The sequence below is a fragment of the Dermacentor variabilis genome, chromosome 4 (genome assembly GCF_050947875.1).
Source record: "Dermacentor variabilis isolate Ectoservices chromosome 4, ASM5094787v1, whole genome shotgun sequence".
Lineage (NCBI taxonomy): Eukaryota > Metazoa > Arthropoda > Arachnida > Ixodida > Ixodidae > Dermacentor > Dermacentor variabilis.
In genome coordinates, this window is record NC_134571.1 from 179,746,654 (window position 1) to 179,769,583 (window position 22,930).

The window sequence follows — 22,930 nt, forward strand, 5'->3', positions numbered from 1 at the left end:
TACGTAGCAAAATTGCAACATGCTACATGGGGCTAATGCCATTTTCCGTCTCTTGGACCTTTCCATTACCAAGATGGTCTAGTTAATGTAAATGCAGCTACACATAATGGCTTGATTCAATTTAGAAAGTTCAATTGTGCCATTCTTGCTTAGTAATCCATGAATGTCCACTTCTGTCAACTGGTGTTCCCATTCTGAGGTACGTCACGCAGCAGTGCTGAGAAGGCACATCTGTGAAAGGAGCTCACATGTCACAGACAGCCAAAGTAATGACAGTAACTGGGTGCCCACCATGTTACAGCGATGGACCACAAGGTCGTCTGATCTATGCATTACGTGACCCACCCAACTCTGGCAGTCTTTCCTCTCCAACCAGCATACCAGCTACTCAAGTTGGTTCTCTAATTCTTACTGCCGTCTTCAGGTATCTGAGAACTGCACCCATCTTATCATGTTCCATCGCTTGTCCTGAAATTCTCAGCTTCTCAATCAGTTGTGTCAAGCTAACAAAGGGCGAAATAGCTGTCTGCCCAACTTGGAGTTGGCTTTAAAGCACGCACACGGTTCGCCGTAGCTGCTTCCAAAGAGCGGAATGCACGAAGGGTGGCAAGGGGGAGTGAAGCTCACTTGTGCGTGAATGCTTTGCCACAGAGTTCACATTGATGGGGCTTGCCAACCCGGTGGACCACCTGGTGTGCACGTAGCTTGTCGATTCGAGGGAACCTGCGGCAACACTCTTTGCACTTGAGTGGTCGCCTGGGGCCACCCTGGTGCACCTTAACGTGCACTGCCAGCCGCTCGGCAGTTGGGAAGACCCGCTCGCAAAAGGGGCAGGGATGCTCTTTCCCACTGGTGCTAGTAGGGTCATTTCCCTGTTGCTGCTGCTGCAGTTTCGCCATGAGCAGACCTGGAGAAGGAGAATTGCTGAATGTAACAACACTTGATGCTCGGCTAGCGCTCCGAAGTGTTTCACCGTGAATCGCTGCTGACGTAGATTACGAAATTGGTGGTATAATTTATGTGGGCATCCTGGTTTTTATGCGATCATTTAATTTTCATTTGATGAAATTATGCATGCTTCAGTCTTTCATGCCGATTTCAAATATTACTGTGTAGAGGCCAATTATTTCTCACATACCATTGTTCCACGCTTCTATTGCAAGAAAATGGCAAAATAAAAAATTTATTTTAGCGCACTGGTCAACAGCCCGAAAGGTAGAGAATGCAATGATTCGAGCATTTCCAATCAATTAATTAAAAAAATTAATATTACTTAAATTCAACTTCAGTTTTTGCAGTATGGGAACAAAGTGGCAGCAAATAGCGTAAAAATAATTACGTTTTGAAGCCAGCATTTACAACTCTGTTTGTGTTATACCACTTATCATGCATGAACCTTTCTACTAAAAAAAGAACCTGCTCTGGATGCCGAAATTTCAAGGCTGGCAGTTGCAAGGAAGTTAAAAAAATTATTTCTGAGAAAATTGAAATTAGCTCCAATTCACTTCATAGGTGTGCTACAAATTGATTTTTTGACAATACTATTGCTCCATGAAGCAAGAAACTTAAAGGGACCCTGAAACGATGTTGATGATTTTCTACAAACGCAGAGTCGTTTGAGTAGGTGCTTCTGATCATTAATTAATGCGTCTAAGTGCTCCATGTAAAGCGTGTAATTTATTATAAGGTTTTAAAAATGTACATCGCGGCCGATTGTAGCACAATGCTCGGCGGAATTTTCAGCTGCCCCTACCGATATGACATAAGTCACCCAGTTGACGTCATGTGGGCGAGCTATTCGATTGGCTGCCCAGGGTGCGTCATCAATAATTTTTCCACCTTTATGGTGAACAAATGATGTTCTTAATAGTTGGAATGTTAGTTAATTTGTTTCTATAAAAAGAAAGTAACAGAAACAGGATGTACAAGAACAATTTCTCACTACACTTAAAGGGACACTAAAGCGAAACAATAAATCAGTTTAGACTAATGAAGCATTGTTTGAGAACCCTGCAGGCAGTCATTTCAAAAAAATAGTTTGATTATTAGATGAGAAAATGAAGGTCCAAGTATCAGTATTTGAATTTCGCACCGAAATCCCAGCGCCGGTATGTCAGCGTGACATCAGGGATTCCGAAGTACGTTTTCGCATTTGGGCCGCGTTGCCTGAGTAAAGGTTCCCGAAACTTGCCATGTTGAATACTTCGTTCCTTTAGAACACAATGTAGTCAATCTCTAACACTATATATAATTAGTAGGCTGTAGAAGATGCCATCAAAATCCAAGACGTCACAGCCCCCAGCTGCGGGAACTTAAGTAGGCGTCGCCACCCGTATTTCGTTCTTGCGCTTCTTCTGGCTTACCAAACGTCTTATCGTTGTAAGAGTGGTGTTTTTGATGTTGTAGAATGGTAATTTACTGATGCAGAAGAAATCATTTCTCACTTTAGTGTCCCTTCAAGCATTTCCGGCACACAGCAAGCGTCGTCTGCTCGTGTTACAATATGCTCCATTTTGACGAGAGTTCTGCGGTCAGAGTTGGTCTCAGTCTTTTCGCGAGCACTATGATTCGACTTTGTTGCGTTGCGGACTGCAAACGTAGCGACTGGCAATATGTCAAGCTGCGACATTGTGTCCCTCTGCAAGGCAGCAGACAAGCGGACTGGCTGCAGTGCATCAGACTGTCGCTATCCAATCGGCGCTAGGATTTGCGCGATTGGGGCCGTCACTTTACACCGGAAGATTACTAACGCAATAGCATTTCAAGAGTCCGGTATTAGGGTAAACGCAAGCACAAGGGGACAGGACATGGCTGTGTCCCCTTGCGTGTCGTTTCACGGGATGAGCAGAAGCGCAAATGTGAATGGTCTGCATGGTGCAGCCACCTGGTGGTACAAAACTCAACCAAACACAGTAGCAGTAACAAAATGTATTCTTCTTTGCTGCTGGTGTAAACTTTTCGCAGGAGTGTAATTGTTAACACATTGTTTCTGTAAAAGTTGAAAATGTTTTACACTCGGTTAGAGGAATATTAGCTCTTTGTTTGGCTGTTAAGCTCTGCGCCAAAGTGTGGCTGGACCGTGGAGACCGATCAGGCAGCTCACATACGTCTACGCTAATGTTCCTTCATCAGTATGAGTTTATGCCTCCACTGTACCGTCGAAACGCCCAGCTAGCCTGTGATTACCGGAATACCACACACGTTCGGTGCTGCGACAGAATGCTCGCAACGCACACTGCTTCGGTAGCTCACACTTGAGGTCAACTGCTAAACAGCTGGCAGAGTCTTTGGACATGCTTTGCGTGCTTGCTCCTAGAGAACCAGAAGTCGACGACACCACATGCCATCATGAAGCAGAGCCAATGAAGGCGGAGCTTAGCCCCGATCACTCAGTGAATGAGCTGAGGAGAAAATGCATGCTATGGAGGAGGGTAACTTGTAATCATCCGTAGCTCTCTTAATGAGAAATTTCACACAAATTGTGGTGCGACTGATTAACTTTAGCTGTACTCTACGAGTCCACAAAATTTGTCAGAACTGTTTCAGGGGCCCTTTAACAGATTACTTCTGAACTTAACGTTACAGCGCAAACACCTACGACAAACCACAAAACGAAGACACGACACACACTGGCACTGACTAACAACTTCTTTATTTCTTTGTCAGAAGTTGTTAGTCAGAGCCAGTGTGTGCCGTGTCTTCCTTTTGTGGTTCGTCTTAGGTGTTTGCGCTGTAACGTTAAGTTCAGAACTATGTACCAACTAGGCGCAAATGAAGTTTTACTTTAACAGATAGGTCCCAAAAGTCCTATATATTTCAAAAATGTGTCTTAATAATTTCAATTATTTTGCTATTGTTGGCCTCCTTAGACCCACCTGCCTTCTTAAAGAGCAAAGGTGAACAGATGGTAATTTAGTTGAGATTAAGTGTAGTTAGGAAGATGGGGTAATGCATAGATCATGAAGCAAATGCAGCATAAAGCACCATAATGTCAGAACAAAATAGGTGTGCGAGAAAGGAGAATGCTGTTATGCGTCTATGATATTGTGTGTAACCCTCTCACCTTTTACGTTTTTATGTACACAGGCTTTGGCTGATAAAATTCAGCTGGTAGTGAGACCCTTTGTTTGTACTGTTCCCTAACTACACCTATTTTTGCACCACACTTTGTTGCTTTGTGCAGCATTTATGTCACGAACTCGAAGAAACCTGCCCAAATTGCTATCCTGAGTAATGAATAGAAGAGATAACGAACTGCAACCAGTACATTATCAATGCAGTGCAACTGACACAATGGGAAGAGAAACTGCCATCATGGGGCAGCAGAGAATCAAGGGATCTGATGATGTTAGGATATTCGCAGGCATAGGATAGAGCCAGCTAGACTGGAGTAATTGAGGAACACTGGGAGAGGCCTTTACACTCCAGATGACATAAACAGGCTGCCACTGATGATGAGCTGCTAGTTGCAGAGTGTTTGATTTCAATGCACAGAGAGTGGGAATGAACGTTTATAGGACCAGCTTCAGTTTCCAAACTCGGCAGTCTTATGCAGAGCCACAGGCACAGGCGGCTCTTAATTTTTATAAGTAACGAACTGTTGAAAATTGGAAATTTTCAGGAAACAAAACTATCAAGTTTACAACTCAACTCAGCAATGAAGTGTGGTATAACAATTACGCAAATTGCATCTAAGAATAAATCTAAATGGGCAAAATTGATGTATATTATTCCCAACTAAAATTAACAACAGGGGGTATTGTGAAGTCCGGCTACGCTGTGCAGCATGGTGGATGCACAGAGGTCTCCATGTCCTCACTACCACCGTCTTCACTTCCTTGCAGTGTGATGTCAGTTTGCGTGTTGTTTCGTGGAAGAAAAGCAGGTAGCTGACACCCAGCCTATCCTTTAAAGGGATACAGAATAAAAATCTAAGAATATAGAGAAAGCCTCACAATTGCATTCCTAAGACACGATTGCCATAGTATATAGTCATTATTCGGGTTACTTTTGAGCGGATGGCTTTATTTTTGACGCTCCATGAGCGGCCACCGCATCACTCGCAAAGCACTCTCGACAACAAGCTGGCGGATCTGACGTCACACCTACCCTCAGCAGCCGCAGAACGAACTGACCGGCTGCGCAGTTTTGTTTTCCTCGCGCTGCGCAGTGCAAAATGCAAAGTTCTAGTGAGAGTGATAGCATGAGCGGAGGTTATGACTCCGACTTGGATGAGCGGCCTACTGAACGACCACAAACGATGAAGGCGTATGCCTACGATCCGTCCGCGTCGTCAAGCGAAATTGACGACGACCCGCCGCAGCAGTCGCCCTCCGCGGTGCCGAGGGAGCCTGGACCAGCAAAGTGGTGTTTACACTGTGCATTCCATGTACACGCGTTTGCCTCGAGAGATCAGGGGCAGCATCATAAGCGAAAACCAGATATAAACGCGGTTCCTGCAGCTTGGATCGCAAGCTCACACCTGTCATGCATGAGTTAGTGAGACGAGGCGTACGCCTCATTGACAGTGTTGCATCCGTGGCGGTGCGCCCAGTGTGATTCACTCACGCAAACGCTTTGCCATGTTTGTTTTCAACAGAGCGAGGACGCTTATGCCTCAGGCTACGCAATGTCAGGCGATTCAAGGAAATTACTCTGCGTTTTGTGCAAAGCGGCTTGCTCCGCCCGCTTGGTTGTATATGTTATGGGTAGCTGCTGGCGTGTAAAACATGAAAGCTACCAATGCACAATACAGGTGCCGTGAGTACACACTGTACAAAAAAGAAACGTAGAAATCGTTGAAGATATTGACGCGTGTAGACCTCCCTATACCTACGCCATCGGCGCAGGTGTGGCCGGCGGCGTGAGCATAACAGTCGGCTGCCGACTCTCGCGCGGCAGGTGCTTGATGCGCGCAAGTAGCTGTTATTCAGAATAGAAGCAATGAAGCAACGGGTGAGGATTGAAGCCAGGCATGCGCAGTGACTGAAATGCGCCTCTGTAAGAAGGGAGCGTCTTGTTATTCACGGAGTGAACGAGTACATGCACAGCGGTTTCAGCGTCCCGTTGTTTCATCGCAGCCGAGCACTCCTTCCCTTGGTGCAAACGAGATGGCGCCACCAGTCTCATGTCAGCGAAAATTTTTTCGTCAGCTGTCGCTTCAGACGATGCGGATTTCGATTCATTCTGGCAGAATTGGCCAAACATCTGGCTAAGAATGTCGTACAAACGACAAATTACGGTCAAACGGCACCTGTGCACAAAACTACAGCTTGAACAAGCCAGCGGTTCACGGGAGAAGCATTCATGAGAGGAACGCGAGAAAAAGACTACCGCTGCCTGCCATTTTCACATGCGCACAGCAGACCCTCGGCATTCGGTGGCGTTGACGTGGCTGCTCCACTCATCAAACCACAAATCCACGAGATGAAAGACGAGGTTTTCGAACAGCTCACATGAGGAAGCGGTGCGAATAGGACGGTCGAACAAAGAAAGCGCGTTGCTGCAAACATCAACTCGCCCCTTCGCGCGCTCAGTGTGGACGATCGCTCGCAATGGGCCTCGAGGTGGGTAAGTGTGACGCGACATCCGGTTTTGCCGGAGCTTTCGGAGGAGGCCGGTAGGTGCTGTGATTTGAGAAATATTCACTAAAATAATTACTTTTCGCTCACTTCTCCTCAGAAAGAGTGTTATTTTCGTCGCTCTCGGTGCGACAGCTATCACTGGAGACAGAAATCTCGGCGACAAATTTTTTATTCACTATCCCTTTAAGTCATTATAAGAGAGGTACAACAGGTAATGAGGCTAAGTGGTTGCACTGTGTGTGCAAAAGCTCCAGCGTGAAAGTGGAACTGCATGAGATTCTGATGAGCATCACCTACGTATTGGGGGCCCACTGACTGTGGAGGCGAAGTGCTCGTGCAATGATGGATTGCCGAATAAGTGCAAACAAGCTCCTGTTGTTTTGATTCACTGTTAGGGTACGGATACAGCGTGGTGTGCGAGGCAGCAGCTTGTGACTTTGGATACCTCACGGCAGTGATGCCAGGAGTGCGAAAAATGTGCCACCCGTACTGTTCAGCACGTTGAACGTGGCCCGCAGAAGCGCGTGGCGAGAAAGCGAACTTTGCACTTTATTGTGAGACTTAGTTTGGCATGCGCAATGTCATCAGCAAGCCTGCCAGCCTTAACAAGCACTACAGTAGAAGCCAAAAAATATTAAAGCTGATTACTATACATGCTGACTGACTGTTAATGCGTCACTGGCTTTCTTCTCTGTAGGGACGCTGTGAGCATGCAGTCTGCTCTACAACTGCACGAAGTGTGATCTGTGGCACATACAAACAGAAGTGCTTACTATATTTCTTCCTCAAATATTCATATCAGACAGTCACAAACTTTCTGCTACGATTACACTTTTTTTAATAAGTTCCATCTCGCTACTGCGGTTAAGCACGAAGAATCGGTCGACAACTGTCTTTCTCTTTCTTAAAATTTGGTCCATCCTAAAGTAGAAGAAAAACAAATCAGAATTTTTGGAACCAACACGACACTTTTAAAAAAGCCCTAAAACTCTAGCATTTCATGAAGAAATTGCGAATGTTAGCAGGTATGCTCCCAAAAACCGCAGGTTTGCAGATGACACTGCCCTTTCCCCTTGAATGGCAGAAGTCCCATGTGAGAGCCAGTGAACCACTAAAGGCCGTGCAAATTTCTGACTGTCACGCGTGCACTCTGTTCAGTCACACATTGTTGCTTGCCCACTTAACATGCATAGCACAGGTGCCTTATAATTCTGCCTTACACCGGAAGCAGGCTTATTAATAAGGAGGCTCTGCAAGACCTTTTCTTCAAACCTCAGAGTGCACTGGAGCAAGAGTGATGCTTTTCAGTGAATATATCGAATAATTTTTTTAATCGGACCTAATAATGACACAGGTACAAAGAGTGATGTGCTGTCCACTTTCCCTATCAACCCCAAACATCCTCCTTCTAAGCTAAGGTGGCACCCAATAGCAATGCCCTGTGAATTGCTTTTCTTTTTCTTCTTTCTACTTTCGTGGCGCCCTTGTGGGAACCCTTCAAGGGTGGCACGAGGGGCAGTAAAGAGAAAAGAAAAATGATTTCACACATATTAGTAAATTGCCCTACTGCGATAACAAAGACACCGCTGTTAGCAGCAGGAGAGGCTCAGTTAAGTCAGAAGAAGCACAACAAGAAAGGACGAGTGGCAATGACTCCCAGAATTTCCTGCACCAGCTGTCACATCGCACATTTGACAGCATCTACTAGGCAGGATTTCATAAAGGCTACTCAACAATAGACAATATTCACACTATCAGTCAAGTGATAGACAAATGTGCCGAATATAATCAACCCTTATATATAGCTTTCATTGGTTACGAGAAAGCATTCGATTCATTCGAAACCTCAGCAGTCATCCAGGCCTTACGGAATTGGGGCGTAGACGAGCCGCATGTAAAAATACTGAAAGATATCTATAGCGGCTCCACAGCCACCGTAGTCCTCCATAAAGAAAGCAACAAAATCCCAATGAAGAAAGGCGTCAGGCAGGGAGATACGATCTCTCCAATGCTATTCACAGCGTGTTTACAGGAGGCATTCAGAGACCTGGATTGGGAAGAATTGGGGATAAGAGTTTATGGAGAACACCTTAGTAACTTGCGATTCGCTGATTATATTGCCTTGCTTAGTAACTCAGGGGACCAATTGCAATGCATGCTCACTGACCTGGACAGGCAAAGCAGAAGGATGGGTCTAAAAATTAATCTGCAGAAAACTAAAGTAATGTTTAACAGTCTTGGAAGAGAACAGCAGTTTACGATAGGTAGCGAGGCACTGGAAGTGGTAAAGGAATACATCTACTTAGGGCAGGTAGTGACCGCGGATCCGGATCATGAGACTGAAATAATCAGAATAAGAATGGGCTGGAGTGCGATTGGCAGGCATACACAGATCATGAACAGCAGGTTGCCATTATCCCTCAAGAGAAAAGTGAACAACAGCTGTGTCTTACCAGTACTCGTCTATGGGCAGAAACCTGGAGGTTTACGAAAAAAGTTCTACTTTTTTCGTAAGTAAGTAAGTAAGTGGGTCTTAGGTGGCCAACAATTGCAATATAATTGAAATTTTTAAAACAAATTTTTGAAATACGTACAACTTTTGGGACTAATCTGTTAAAGGGCTCCTGAAACGGTTGGGACAAATTTTGTAGACGCGTAGGGTACAGCTAAAGTTAATCATTCGCACCACAATTTGTGTGAAACGTCTCGTATTAGGAGAGCTATGGACGATTACAAGTTACCCTCCTCCATAGTCATGCATTTTCTCCTCAACTTGTTCGCTGAGTAATCGGGGCTAAGCTCCGCCTTCACTCACTCTGCTTCATGATGGCATGTCTCATCGTCGACTTCGGGTTCTCTAGGAGCGAGCGCACGACGCCTCTCCAAACTCTCCTCCAGCTGCTTAGCAGTCGACCCCAAGCGAGAGCTATCGAAGCAGCGTGCGTTGCAAGCATTCTGTCGCAGCGCCGAACGTGTCTGGTAATCCGATAACCACAGGCTAGCTGGGCGTTTTGACGGGACGGTGGAGACATAAACTCAAGCTGATGAAGGAACTTTAGCGTAGACGTACGTGAGCTGCCTGATTGGTCTCCACGGTCGAGCCACCCGTTGGTGCAGAGCTTAACAGCCAAACAAAGAGCTAATATTCCTCTAACCAAGTGTAAAACATTTTAAACATTTACAAAAACGTGTTAACAATTACACTACTGCAAAAAATTTACGCCAGCAGCAAAGAAGAATACATTTTGTTACTGCTACTGCGTGGGGTTGAGCTCTGTGCCACCAGGTAGCAGCACCATTCAGACCATTCAGATTTGCGCTTCTGCTCATTCCATGAAATGACACACAAGGGGACCTGGCCAGGCCCTGTCCCCTTGCTGTTGAGTTTACCCTAATACTGGACTCGCGAAACGCTATTGCATGAGAAACAAAAGCGACGCTGGAATTCGCTTTCTGGCATTTCTTCAAACGCCTTTTGCCCCACCACCCGCTCTCCTTCCTCCTCGAGCAACGCAAGCACCATTTTTCTCGAATTAAACTATGGATTGGATCTGAACGTGCTATTCAGCTGCCAAAGCCGCCACAATTGGCACATGACCGGGGTAGTTGGAGAAGTATGGGACTTAAATTGAGGACGACGCAACAAGCTATGGAAAGAAGAATGATAGGTGTAACGTTAAGGGATTAGAAAAGAGCAGAGTGGGTGAGGGAACAAACGCGAGTTAATGACATCTTAGTTGAAATCAACAAAAAGAAATGGGCATGGGCAGGACATCTAAGGAGGAGGGAAGATAACCAATGGTCATAAAGGGTTACGGATTGGATTCCAAGAGAAGGGAAGTGTAGCATGGGGCGGCCGAAAGTTAGGTGGGCGGATGAGATTAAGAAGTTTGCAGGGACAACATGGCCACAATTAGCACATGACCGGGGTAGTTGGAGAAGTATGGGAGAGGCCTTTTACCTGCAGTGGGCATAGCCAGGCTGATGATGATGACTAGGGCCTACTTGATTGTTTATCAGTAAAAATTACTATGCTGTGTTCTAAAGGAGCCAAAGATTGAACACGGCAATTTTCAAGAACTTTTCCTGCTATTTATTGCTATTATTGGTTAGCCATAATGGAATGGTGTCCGGATAGCACAACAAAACACGAACACAAGAAGAAATGAATAGACGAAGACAAGCGCTTGCTTCGTCTGGTTTTTTTGTGCCTGTGTCTTGCCGCGCTATCCAGACACCATCACCATAATCGCAACTGGATTTATCGAAAGGAAACAAAATATATAGGCTGGTAGCACCTCCTACATACATCACAAGGTTCATTGTGAACAAAGGAAAAAACCAACGAACACTACGAGAGTTAACCACTTGTGTACCTGCGCTCTGAAAGTACACAAATTCTTTGCCTGTGGGTGACAATGACAACAGGCTGACACATGCCTTTCCAAGTCTCCTGACCCGAAATGCCTCGACAATTTCTCTATTTGTTTCATCTCTTTCTGTGGAAAGAATCTTGGCGTCTCCGGAGTCCAGTTGGCACCTACATGCTCGACAATGCTCTATGCCAGATGCAGATATGACGCAGTTCCTAGTTACTGCTCGAGCTCACCCAGACTTCTGGGGCGCAATCGAAGACCTTCATTCGATACGTGTTTTGTTCGGTTGCTGCAACGTCACACAGTGGCAGTATGCAGAATTTCTGAGAACGGGGCGAAGAGAGCAAATCGGCAAGCGGTGAACTCCCCGGAAGTTTACTTCCCCGTCTGCTTGCAGAGAGTATACTACAAATCGAAATGTTCCACATCTTCCAATGAATGAAATCGTTAATTAAAGAATTTATTTTTTTCTGCTCCAAGCTCAACCACGTTTTCAATAAGCAGTACGTGTGACTACTGCAATTTAAAACTATTAGTTTCTCTGCGTCGTTCCTAGGTGGTGTCACGCACAGTGAGAAGAAAAAAGGAAAGAAAGAAATGACGGGAAGAGTGGCGCACTTTTCAAGAGGCAGCAACAACATTCCAGTGGCTCGCTTGCACCGATGATGGGGCCGATTTTGCTGTACAACCAACGCACTATTTGTTTCGAGAAACAAAAGCGACACTGGAATTCGCTTTCTGGCATTTCTTCAAATGCGTTTTGCACCGCCACCCACTCTCCTTCCTCCTCGAGCAACGCAAGCGCCATTTTTCTCGAATTAAACTATGGATTGGATCCGAACGTGCTATTCAGCTGCCGAAGCCGCCATTTGGACCCAATTCAATCCACCAGATGCGCCATGCAAAGCCGGTCTCGTAAAGAGCGATGATCGCTACAAACTTCCCAACTCCCATCGTGTTCAGCGCCTAGCAGATGACGTGCTCGGTGGCAAGATGATTGACGGGAGCGTGTCATCATTTTGACGTCGCCAAAAACGTGACCGCGCCCCGTGGCTGGCGACGTCGGTGCAGAGTAATCCAATCGTGCACGCCGGTAACCGACCGAATGCACCGAACAATGATCTCCGATAGCACCCCTGTGCACACTTCGAACACTCTAAATTAAATTATGGGGTTTTACGTGCCAAAACCACTTTCTGATTATGAGGCACGCCGTAGTGGAGGACTCCGGTAATTTCGACCACCTGGGGTTCTTTAACGTGCACCTAAATCTAAGTACATGGGTGTTATCGCATTTTGCCCCCATCGAAATGCGGCCGCTGTGGCCGGGATCCAATCCCGAAACCTATAGCCACTGAGCAACCACGGTCGAACACTCTGGCCCATGTATTTCTGCAACATATTGGCGAATGGTAGACCACCCAGACATTCCATGGGACATATCAGCGCACATGTTTGATGTCAGGTCTGCCAATTCAAGTTCCTGCACGGTCTTCAACCTTTTTTCTGGCTGAAGTGCAACACCTAAAAAGTTTATCCGATACTTTGCACTCCATACCTTCAGTCTGTGGGGCAGCTTGTGTACATAAAAATTTACCGTAGCCTTCCAAAACTTGCCTCGGTCTTTCTTTGTTGTGCTATGAGCCTTAACTGCCGAGATTAATCTGTGGCATCTTGTTTATTTATTCAAAAGACCCTTACAGGCCCTATGGCAGGGCATAAAGTAAGGGGGGCATATTAAACAGTAAAGGTTTAAAAAGTGCAAATTTCCAACAGGAACAGTGCTATAAAAAGATTACCATGTTACACAATATTGAAGGCACAGGGAATACAAAGCAATATCTGAAAGCACACAAACACTTCTTACTGTTAATAGAGCAAAAGGAATACTGTTTATGAAAATGATATACAACATTGCAAATATGCGCGATAAAATACACTAGATTGGGCACTCGTGAACGGTATTAAATGGGAAAAGCGTGAGTAACTGAGAGCGGAACGTGTCGGGATTAGATATGGAGGCTATGTTATCAGGGAGGTCATTCCAGAGACGAATTGCACGAGGTAGTGCAGATGAATTAAATGCATTTGTTTTACCGTATATGCGCATTACGGTAAAATCATTGTCTTGATTATATGGCTGGGTCTGGTGCATACAAGACTTGAATAAAGCTGCTTACAGTGCCGATATGGCTACGTCATTTTCAACTTTTGTTTGGAGTGGTAATTCGGCAAACATTTCTTTGTCCTTGGATAATAAGACCAGTGGACATGCTTACACACGAAATGTAATCTTAAGTCTAAGAACTGTCAGTTGCTTGTCTTTCATGAGTTATACTGCGTATCTGAACCCTAAACCTCGTTCTCTTAAGATGTTTAGAAACATTACACTGACCACTTTATTATTGTAATTGTCCTTTACAAGAAATATTCCACAGTCATTGGCATATCATTATTTTACCTGTGAATCAGGCTAGCTGCTCCTGAAGATTCCTGTTGACATGGCTTCCCCAAGAAATGCTAAGACTGATGCAACTTTTGATCCTACACATAGTCCTGTCTTCTGTACATACAGCTTCTTGTTTTAACAGCAACAAACATGAATTTTAAGTAAACCGATAGCTGTTGAAAGGACGATTCTGCTGACAAGGCTGTTTTTGTCCTGAATTCGGCCTCATTGTTCTGTTAAATTAATCTACCGTAAGTATGTTGTGAGGTAGAGAATAAATTTTCCACGTCAACATTCACTGACAGACAGATTCCTGGATTCTGGTTTGAAAGGAAGTTAACTAGAAGCTGGCGAATTGAAAATTTCAAAAGGGTTCAGGAAAAATAATAAGAGCCAATTTTCAGCAGATGAAAATACTTGGTTCATCAGGGTACACAGGTGAATCTCAATAATACATATGACCAGATATAATGAATAGGAGTGTAGGAACAGTAATTTCTTAGAGCAATCATATGCAAGCAAATCCCACAGCATATGCACTCTAGCCCCAATTCTACTTGTTTTGCCAATCATCTTAACTTGCTCTTGCCAAGTATTTGCACAAATTATGGCAGATCCACTTTGCATCTTTTTCTCAGCATCATTCTGGAAGATGCATATAAATGCTGGAACTTTCTTAGAAATGTTTAGAAGAAACCTGAAACATTTTCTGTTTTCAGACCATAATTAATCGCCTCTACCAGTGAACGTTATAGAAGTGTTATACAGTTATATATATATATATAGTCATTTATGCGCTTTTTCATAAGCTTTATGTTTCACTTTGTCTTTTTATTCATTTTACTTGCATGGGAGGTCCCACCAACGATGACTAAACCTTGGGAGTTTCTTCTGTATATGCTCAACTGTGTAATATTTCTATTATATGCAACATATATCAATCTGAATAGAAATTTGAATCAAATATTTGATACATCCTGAATAATGAGCAGCCATTTTCGCAATTGTGAGGCAAAATGATTTTCACATTCTAGCATTCATAATGTTAGCAGGTTTCTTTCATTACATTGCATGTTATAAAGTATTATTTAATAAAACGCAAATCGAGCATTAAGAACAATTAAGCAGTTTGTTTGCATACACAGTGCCCTTCAGAGTGCAAGTTATCGCTGTAAATCTGGTCAGGTCTAGCTTTCCGAGCGACATAGCCTGCCCCTCTGGGCAAAATCTCAAGTTTTATGGCCGCACGGATGAAAACTATCACACTTTTCCTCCAATATTATGTTTGATTGCTCACAGTTCACATTTTTCAATATTTCAAAACTATAACAAATGCATTTGTGTACACAAATAGTGATTATTCAATTGATTATTCGAAAGTTTCCTATATTCGCACACCCCCGATAATGAAGTAAATGTATAATGCTCGTCGCCAATATGAATGAGAGCCAAATATATGCCTTTAACAAATGTAGTATATAATGAAGTCATTTTCATGCTGGCTGCAACATCGTCATCATGCGGTTCAACTGCACACAAAGTAAAGCAGTGAAGGAATACTTTCGCAGTGTAAGGCAGTGATGTTAAGAGGGAACACTGAATTACTCTGAAATCTTAGGTTACGGAAAACCTTGCAAAGCTTGTTTTATGAGAAGCACAGTTTACAAGGGGGAAATCGTTTTAGAGAGAAGCATCAGCACTATTCTAAACATGACGATAGCCACCCACAACCAGGCATCTTTCTTTTTTTCCCCTAAATTTGGTGGCTCACAAATTTTTAGAACAAACACTAAAGAGAAAAACAGGTTCAGCTGTGTTGGTAATTTAGAGCCACTGCTTCTACCATAAGTAGTGGCTTGGTAAGTCAGAAAATTTATTATAATAAAAAACTGCTGGCAACATTTTACAGAAGTTCCTGCACCATCTAGCTCGCCATGACATCACGGAACGTTGGCTAGGGCTTAGTTATTACTTTGGGGGTAAATATTGACTGAACAGTATTCTAAAAGAGCGAGACATTGAACTTAGCAAGTGTAGAGAACGTCTGTTGAGCCACAATGGGCCCACATAAATAATATTTTGAAATTGATGACATCATATTGACATATCAGCACTGGGGTTCTAGCATGACATTCAGAAATGAAGCTTTAATATTGATTTTCTATTCCAAAAGTTAACCTATTGCCACAAAATTAACTTAAATCCATTTTTTAAACAGTATGTCACACTTTCTCAGTTTAAACTGATTATGTCTCTTCACCTTTAGCACCTCCAACTTTTTCTCTTAATCCACATTCTTTGCAGAACTCTGAGAGGAGTTCTGGGATCCTGCATGTATATCATTTTCTTTGTAATTAACCATAATGAATAAATATTTGATTTCATATTATTCTTAGGTGTACCTTTCGGATGCTCCAGGTAAACATTGAGTAAACCTTGACCACTAGATTTTGCTCCTAGAAAACTCGCATTTCTTTTAATCCAGGAAACAATTTAGCTGCAGACAAAATTGCAACTTACCATGGTGCCTACCACATACCTTGAGGGGGCCAGAAAAAAAACAAGTGCCAGTGTGTTGCATCTTTGCGTGCAATGACCATGTCAAATGGCGCCATTGAAATACTTTTGCCCAGCCAGCCACATACATAAACGGGCACTGAAGCACTTTTTGAAGACTGTAGGAAAACATTCTCCTTCTGATGGACAATGATGTTATGAAAACACGAGGCAAATATCATTCTACTGCATGCCGCAGAGAACCTCAAATTTCGCATAATGAATATCACTTCGCTCTTTCCTGTGGCTTTCCAAACCCCTACACTTTTTACTTGTTTAGGCAGTGTCAGTGATGTTACCTGAAGCATGACAGCCGACACACGCCAGTCATTGCTGACATGCATTTACAATATCGCGCACCACTAAAGGGCACACCTCAATGTGTAGCTTTCACTTTGTTGGCGCTCTAAGGCTGAACCTCTGAAACACTACAGAGGTGTGTAACGAGTCACCTGCTACAAAGCCAGGTGGCTTTCTGCTTGCCAAACCCACCTGTTCCTTTTAACAGTGGACTGCACTGTACATTCAACAAGATTTTCTAGGAAGTGTGGAGCTGTGGTTGTACAATGCATCCCACCCATCCTGCGATTGCATCCTGCGATTGGTACTTTGTCACCCTTGGGCGTATGTGTGGCATGCCAGCCTCAAAGAATTACCGGAAGTACACCACAGGGACAAAAATGCCCAAGCTGTGAGGAACAAATGAGTTCAGGGGAAAGGAGGAAAGTACATATTGCACTATGAACATCTCAGTACATACTAGGCCCTTTTCAACAATTTCTTTGGGAGTATATTCCTTGAAAAGCATCACACTCATTCTAACATGTAGCTAGATTTCAACAGCAACTGTATCAGAGCTCTGTCAAGGTATTTTCACGATGTCGTGGACCACTTGTTTTAACTGACAAGGCTACTATGTTGCGTTCATAGCGTCACCATATACACACGTACACGTGTCACCTATGTATCGCTTTTCATTTCTTGCATGTTCACCTAGTTCAACTAAGAAATTATGGTAGAAAAAAACAAAATGCGCCAGTTTCATCTGGGCAGCCCTGATAGTTTTGTTTAAGGTCTACTTCACAGTGATGTCTTGTTACACACAAGCACTATGACTATTGCTTTCCTTTTTATTTATTTATTTATTTATTTATTATACAGTACCACATTCGCTCAGAGAGCATTACAGTGGGGGGGGGGGGGAAGTAATACATATGTTAAACAGTTGTAATTATGGTTACATAAAAAAAAAACACGGTGACGAATAATGCAGTGCAGGCAGCATAACTATCCCAAAACAAAAAGGAGAAAAAGAAGAAATGGACTATATGTACGTGTATACACACATACATGGGCATACATGAACATATGAACACATATACACTCAGAAATACATGTAGTAAGCAAGCAAATGTGAAAAATAAGAAGAGAAAAAAAAAGAGAGAGAAAACATCGAAACACGCGAAATGATCACGTCAAGCGGTTCATTGAAAAAGGCTGAATTTGATGTTTTAGAAACGGTATCTTGAGGCAGAGCCTTCCATTCATTGATGGTTTTGGGAAAAAAGAATACTTTAACAAGTTCGTTCTTGACTTCATTGGCCTTACTTTTAATGGGTGTTCACAGCGATGGGATATGTAATGCGGGTTAAGCATGTATTTTGATTTATTAATGCCAGTATTGTTGTAAAAGATCTTATGAAAAAATGTGAGACGCAAGCAGCGCCGGCGTTCGGCTAATGTCGTAAGCGCTAGGCGTATTTTCATTTGTGTGACGCTACGAGATCTGCGATAGCTCCCAGTGATAAAGCGTGCCGCTCGGTTTTGCACGCACTCTAAGATGTACTTAAGGTTGTCCTGATAAGGGTCCCATATCGTGCACGCGTATTCAAGGATAGGCCTTACGTATGTCGTGTATAATAACTTTTTGGTTGCCAGAGGACAGGGACGAAAATTTCGCGCCAAGAACATTAGTGTGTTATTCCCTTTCACGGCAATCTCTGCAATGTGATCCTGCCAAGTAAGATCGCTTGAGAAGTGAACGCCGAGGTACTTGGCCCCTGTTACATTCAAAATGGTCGAGTTATTTAGCCTGTAAGAATGGGAAACGTCAGTTTTTTTTCTAGAAAAGCACAAGTAATTGCATTTTGATTCATTTAGTGTCATGCACCAAGTGGTGCACCAATTCAAAATTTTATTAAGGTCCTCTTGAAGGATTTTGCTGTCATTTGGATTGTTTATCGAGCGGCAAACAATGCAGTCATCTGCGTACAATCGTAGGTTCGACTGGATGTTCTTAGCTATATCGTTAATAAAAATAAGAAATAATAACGGCCCCAGAACAGACCCCTGCGGTACTCCGGACGTGACTGGAACAGCTGATGAGCAACATCCATTTACCACTGTTATCTGTCTGCGATTTATGAAGTAGTTAATTAACCAGTTCATTAGGTCAGCGGGAATTTTTAAATGCTGAAGCTTGTGAATTATACAATCATGCCGTACCCGATCGAATGCTTTTTTGAAATCTAAAAACAAACAGTCAACGCTAGTACCTTGATCTAATGCAGTTGTTATGTCAAAAGAAAATTCCGTTAACTGTTTGTCACAAGAAAATCCGGCGCGAAAGCCATGTTGTTCTGTGTAAAAAAAGTTTTGCGAATTCAAGTGCCTTATTAGGTTGCTGTATACGATGTGTTCCATAATTTTCGAAGCGCCGCATAGGAGAGAAATTGGGCGATATTGTTCTAAATTATTTTTCGGTCCTTTCTTATGGACAGGAACCACATGAGCAAACTTCCATTCGTCCAGCACGATTCCTTCGGATAATGAGGTCATATACATTGTATGAAGAAGATTGCCAAGAGAACTAGCGCATTCTTTCAGCATGCGATTGGGTACGCCATCAGGACCTGTCGCTTTATTTGTGTCTAGGCTGGTAAGGATTTGAAAAATACCATGAATTGATAAAGTGATATTGGGCATTTCCTGAAGAACTGAGGCGCAAGACGGTAAAGGGATATTGCTCATCGCTGAATTAGCGGAAAAGGCGGACCTGAAATAATCGTTGAAAGCAGTGGCTTTCAATTCATCATTTGTTATCGTGCCATTGTCAGACGTGATGCATCGTATACCAATTTTCTCTTTCCTGGTTTTTTTGGCAAACTTCCATATAATGTTGTCATTGTTTCGAATCTTTGCGTCTAAAGTACTGAAGAAATGACGCTTCGCTTCCCTAATTTTCGATTTACAAATTTGCTGGACAGAAAATAAGTTTTCAGAAGTAACTGGCATTTTGCTTTTTATGAGGTTCTGAATAAGACGGCGTGTTCTTCTAAGGAGTTGACGGATTTCAGGGGTGACCCATGGTTTATCTTTCTGACGTTTGGCAGTTAGAAATTTTGATGGTATGTGCTCCGAAATTAGTGCAACTATCTTATCTTTCAGTACGCTCCAAGCAATGTTAACATCTTTTTCTGAGCAAACCTGTGAAAAAGCTGGAAGAAAATCAGTTAATTCACTGTTCATTGCCTGGTAGTTTCCCTGATCATAAAAGTATATAAGTTTTGGAGTAAGCCGAGCTCTATTTTGGTGTGGATAAGAAACGCTGGTTAAAACGACAGCGTGGTCGCTGATACCAGGAACACAGATAGGTGGTGACACCACCTATCTGTGGTGGCTATCATAGCTATTTGAGTGACATTTGGCTTCAATTTACTTTATCAGCTTACTACCCTTCCTAAATAGTAGTTCCTGTCATTAGTGGTGAGTCCCATTAATCATACAGTTTTCACTATAAGAATATAAGGAATTTTGACCTCGACTTTGGAGAGTATGTCCAATGGCACCCATATTTTAGTGTCATGATATGGGCATTAATCTAATCCAGTACTTCCTGACGCTGACCATGAGACCTGGAATTCGTGAATTCACAAAGCAACTGCTGAGTACTGTTACACCGGAAGCACCGGGCAGTTTAAGGGAAAAAGTTTGTGCACCTTAGTTCATGCTGCATCAAAGCTGTGGTAAATCAACCAATAATGCGATGCATTTGTGTTTATGGCAAAATTACCATAAAGGAGAAGTTAGGCTGAAAGCTGTTCCAACTTATGCATACAAGTGCATCACACTTAAGGCGAACTGTGTTCAAGAATCCGCACATCTGTCCCCCAGAGTACAGTGTACTCGAAGAACAGTGGGCAATGCAACGTCGCCAGATGTGTATTTGGAACAGATTGGATGCCTCCGCCTAAATTAAAGTACCCTACGCTGACAGGTGGAGTAATAAAAATGAGTGGTGAAGAAACTGTCATTGAGAAGTAAATTACACAACTTTGCCAGTTCTCACTCTGACCATTTTCGTCAAAGGTTCAAATGAGTGCAATATCTTTCTTGCTGAATTGTCTCATCTACGCGCTTTTAATACAGAGATACAAGCATAAGGCACGGCAAAGAACGTCTCAACTAGCGAGAACTAGGCGAGTTCGTATGTGTTCACGATCTGTGAGCTCGGCAACTAAACAAGGACGATATTTTTTTACGTCACTGCCTAGTTGTTGCGCTGACAGATAATGAACGTCTTAACGGCAGGTTGCTTCTGCGCGCATTCAAGAACGGAACTTAAGTTTCAGGAGCTTCAAGCTGTGTTTTCGAAACAGCGCTTGCAGCAACATGGATAACACAGTAGCATTCTTAAAAAGGTGCCTGCGGAAAAGAGTTATGCCAATCTGCACGCAACTTCAGAGAAACAGCATCAACTATTCAATGCATTTCTCACGGCAAGCTCGCTACAGGCAACGCCGGTGCAAAGGCTGCGCAGATGCCACTGACAGGACACGGAAAATAAGGCAAAACAAGAACAACAAATGTTAAGTTCAACCCCGTAGCAATATCACAACTAACGGAACGGGCAGATGTGTGCTTCGGACCGTTTAAAACAAAACAATGAGCGAAGTTCACGTCTAGCTCATGACTGACATGTGGCATCGCGTTGTCGCGAATATAAGGCAACACTCGCTTCGTCGCCAGTGCTTTCGGAAGAATGGAACGCTAACTCACCTCGCGTAGTAGTGGGGGACAAGTGGCCGATTGCATCTCCATCCTCTTCCTCTTTGAATACGCCTTGTACGAAACAAACAAGCTCGCAGGACGGAGGCGGAAACCCAAGCGAGCAGTAACAAAGCGTGCAGCAACACAGCACGTTAACAATACCTCACAGCACTTACCTGGGAGAAATGCCCCTTGGCGCCTCAAGAAAAATTGGTAAATAAAAATACCCACGAAACAAGAAGTTTCGGTTCTGGTTTTAGACTTTGAAAACCTCAAGATGAATAACAAATTATTTCTACAATTATTTCACAATATATTGCTTCAAATATTCTAGGACATACTTATATAACAATTATAGTTTTTGCGTCATTACAGAGTTTTATGTGCTGCCACGTTAGTTGGCTACTGTTGGCTACGAGGATTGCGGATTGCATGACGTCATTTCTATTTGTCGTCTGCTACACTTGCGGTGGCATATCTACATCAACGTTCTTAGACATACTTGGTCTACATGGCATCTTAACTGGCTCTTTTGCAATGAAATTCAGCACAGGTGTGGCATTTCGCTGAGTGCTGATTTCGATAGCAAGTTTGTGTGCATCAGTTTCCTTTTTCAATGCTTAAAGTATAGTGCCTAGAAAGTCAGAGGGGCCTGGCCCGCCTCCATTTTTTAAGGAGACGCTCGGCCTCCCTCGGCATGTCAACTGTAGCACTGCTGGACCCATTTGACAAGCGCTGGAGGCACTTTTATGACCAGTAGTGCCTACTTCGGAGCAATATGTCTCTCCAATTTTTTTATTAATGATTTAATCGCGATTAATCGGTTGACGTAGCATTAGCAAAAATAGTAAAGCAGGTATTGTCGTATTGCTGCAATCTCTACGAAGTGCTGTACATGGCCATCACCACCCTTGTTCGACTAAAATACTTGACACAGCATACTCTTTCTGAGCGTGAAGCTACCTGGTCGTGAATCAGTGCAGGCTCACCTTTGTTTCTTTAGGTTACGACTTCATTTTCCTTTGTTTATTAGTGCATTGTGAGTGCTGTCGCATACCAAATACGCATGCATTTTGTACACTTTTGTAGATAAGTAGTTGCGAAAGTATGAAATATATTGATGTAGTGCCCGAGCTTGTGACTGAACCAAGACGTACAATAATGCTCTGTGTTGCAGCTAGACTTATTCACTTTGAGTTCACATATTTTTCACCCCTTATCTCCCCCGTATATATATATATATATATATATATATATATATATATATATCTTTGAAAAAGAAGTTTCCAGAACGCTGATGTTTTTTTCCAAAGGGCGTGATTGAATCGGCACATTAAGCAAATGCCCGAAATACTATCTGAACAAAAATTGTGCACCCGTTCAGATACTGTGAAGGTGGATGAGCAGCGAAGTTGCAGCACCTCACACAGTGTTAGACAAAGGTCAATGTATTTATTTTCATCCTTTGGTAATGGCAGTAATGATCGATAGCTCTGTGATTACTGTGATATACACTGATTGGTTCGATTACGGCTTTAGACAGAATCTTGGACAGAGTTAAATCTATATAGTAGTTTAGTGGCTTGAATTGGTGTGGCAATTCAAAGAAACTTTCCTATATAGCACAAACTGAGTGAACCATTTCTTGTCAGGTTTCAAAATGTCCACATTGAAGTCTCGGACGACGATCACAGCGGTAGTGTCATCATGGATAATCCCCGCAAAGTGCGTTGTCATGAACGTCTCAATATCACACATGGGTGCACAGCGGATATCACAAGTCCGTCTTTCATTTGTACGGCACAGATATCCATCCCCACAGTCACTGGCATTGTCCTCTTGAGAGTCAAAAGGACTAAAGTGCATACATTTTGTAGCCATGAATCTTACGGGGCTATGAGCCATTGAATTTTTTG

The 22,930-nt window shown here is 43.2% G+C and overlaps 1 protein-coding gene across 2 annotated transcripts in view; it reads right to left on the minus strand.

Annotated features, from left to right (window-relative positions):
• LOC142579976 (uncharacterized) overlaps positions 1–21,208 on the minus strand; it is a 59,542-nt gene extending 38,334 nt beyond the window's left edge. For both annotated transcript variants that reach the window (XM_075690670.1, XM_075690671.1), the window contains exons 1-2: positions 21,024–21,208; positions 628–907 (exon numbers count right to left, since the gene is read on the minus strand). In XM_075690670.1, coding sequence (XP_075546785.1) covers positions 628–899 — 272 coding nt within the window. In that variant the 5' untranslated portion in view covers positions 900–907; positions 21,024–21,208. The remainder of the gene's footprint in view (positions 1–627; positions 908–21,023) is intronic.
• Positions 21,209–22,930: the final 1,722 nt, after the last annotated feature.